This window comes from Volvox carteri (assembly GCF_000143455.1).
Source record: "Volvox carteri f. nagariensis unplaced genomic scaffold VOLCAscaffold_104, whole genome shotgun sequence".
In the NCBI taxonomy this organism is placed as follows: domain Eukaryota; kingdom Viridiplantae; phylum Chlorophyta; class Chlorophyceae; order Chlamydomonadales; family Volvocaceae; genus Volvox; species Volvox carteri.
Window position 1 is genome coordinate 186,510 of NW_003307647.1, and position 2,373 is coordinate 188,882.

The window sequence follows — 2,373 nt, forward strand, 5'->3', positions numbered from 1 at the left end:
ACAGCCCTGACGACACGAGCCGCTGCAAACGGTGACACGCTAATACCTCCGTTCGTAGCTGCTTGTAAGCTGGTCGATATTTGGGCGCCAGGCTGTTGTGATGTTCTGGCTGCGGATCTGGAAGGTAGGTGATAACCATTTGTCCATTTCCAGCGGCACCGTGAAATTTGTCCGCGAGTGACCGTACACTCCAAGACAACATATATAATATACCGATCCATCCAATCACTAGATCAACTTGTCCATTCCTCAAGCTACTTACTTGTCCTTTCACGCAAGCTTTACCTAATTGTTCCTTAGTCCTTTGCTCAAACTACACACACCGAAGGATGCAAGGGTCATTTGAGCCGTCACACAACCACCAGCCCCTGGTGTTCAATGACCAGTGATAATCATACTGTGAGGAATGCGTTGTGAGGAAGGTGAAGCCTGCGTGTCTGGGCAAGTGGCGCTTGCGGCACATTGGGCGCGCGGTGTTTTCAGAATTACAGAACCAAGGGTCACATAAAGCATTGCTCCGCACCCGCAGGGACACCAGGGACAAATGGGCCAGTGCCAAGAGGTGTCTGAAAACGGTGGCACCCAAGCCGTGTGGCGCAGACTCCGACACGCGGAAGCTGGCTGAGGTAGCCATTGCGACCGCGGCCGACAAGTCCGACCGTGCTTTGCTTGTTTCCAGTCCCTGGCTCAAGCTGGGGACTGTCAACACTGCCGGCAGGGAAGCCGGAGAAGCCGCTCGTGAGTAGATGCCGCTGTAGGCTCGTGCAGCCCACCAGCGCGCGAGGTATTTTTTTGGTCGCAGTCCTGGGGGCCCTGACTCGAAGTCAGCCCCACCCTGGAGTTAGTTGGTACCGCTTTCATGTACTTCCTCAAACAAACTGCTTCTCTAGTACTGTGATGTTTTATTTATTATATTCAAGAAAACTGAACTGAACTTGCAAGGCGCCACCACAGTTGCCGGTGCCATGAAAGCGCAACCGTCCTGGGACACAGGCTCAGGCACAGAAATCACAGAAATAGACTTATAGGAATACAGAGAACCTAGCTGTGAACGGAAATAAACAAAGCCATGGAGTTTGTCCTGGACCCGAGCCATCTGCTTGCATCGCGAAAACCACGCGTCGCGCGACGCAATGCCAGTAAAGTTTGCCATCGTCACAAAACAGAAAAGCAAAACACATGTTGTTAAACAAACAAAAACGGGGATAACGGCTCGCCGGTCAACACCCTCGCTCACGGTTCAGTTTCTAAAAACACAAAGGGGCTAATGTCTCAACACAGCTACCAAACATACACACGCTATATGACTATTCCACAATAACACAGTAGTCCTCATCGTCTTCCAGCTGAACCGCCGCCATGCCAGCCGTCCCCGCGCTGATGCCCGTCTCCGCTGGCTGAGTCCGCGCGCGCGGCGCCAGCGGGGGCAGGCCTGCCGCCCGGGGCCCTGCCGATGACCGGGCCGACTGGCGCTGCACAGCCGTCGCCGTGTCCTCCTCATCCTCGTCCGTGTCAAGGGCCAGCTTGCGGCTGCCGCTCCCTGTGCTGCCGCAGCCGGCGCTCGCGCCGCTGCCGCCGCTGGTGTTAGAGCGGCGGCGCCCACGCGGGGGCTTCGGGCCGTCCAGCACGTTGTAGTAGATACTGAAGACACGGTTCGCCACGGTGCTGGTGGTGCACTGGAAAGTGCACGCGCCATTGTTCTGCAGTGGGGACAGCGCATTTGGTTGTTAGCGGATCTATAATGAAGACAATTGTATGCGGGGAGAGCTCTAGAAAGTGGCGATGCGCGAGGGTCATTGCAGCGATCGTGTCCCTTTATCCCCATCCGATTAAAATCGGGAATCCTACCGGTCGGGAGGAGCAAAAGCTGTCTCTCGCCGAATTAAAGAAGCGTCTCAAGGTGCGCAGGATGGTTGGGTCCGATTTGGTTGGACCGCTAGGATTCCCGAATTTTAATCGGATGGGGATAAAGGGACACGATCACTGCAATGACCCTCGCGCATCGCCACTTTCTAGAGCTCTCCCCGCATACAATTGTCTTCATTATAGATCCGCTAACAACCAAATGCGCTGTCCCCACTGCAGAACAATGGCGCGTGCACTTTCCAGTGCACCACCAGCACCGTGGCGAACCGTGTCTTCAGTATCTACTACAACGTGCTGGACGGCCCGAAGCCCCCGCGTGGGCGCCGCCGCTCTAACACCAGCGGCGGCAGCGCCGCCAGCAGTGGCGGCAGCGGCGCGAGCGCCGGCCGCGGCAGCACAGGGAGCGGCAGCCACAAGCGGGCCCTTGACACGGACGAGGATGAGGAGGACACGGCGACGGCTGTGCAGCGCCAGTCGGCCCGGTCATCGGCAGGGCCCCGGGCGGCA

The 2,373-nt window shown here is 57.1% G+C and overlaps 1 protein-coding gene across 1 annotated transcript in view; it reads left to right on the plus strand.

Moving 5' to 3' along the window:
* Positions 1-378: 378 nt before the first annotated feature.
* Positions 379-2,373, plus strand: part of VOLCADRAFT_108307 (uncharacterized protein) — a gene marked incomplete at both ends in the record, with an annotated part of 12,431 nt that continues 10,436 nt past the window's right edge. The window contains 4 exons of the mRNA XM_002958719.1: positions 379-413; positions 530-738; positions 1,555-1,652; positions 2,086-2,328. Coding sequence (XP_002958765.1) covers positions 379-413; positions 530-738; positions 1,555-1,652; positions 2,086-2,328 — 585 coding nt within the window. The remainder of the gene's footprint in view (positions 414-529; positions 739-1,554; positions 1,653-2,085; positions 2,329-2,373) is intronic.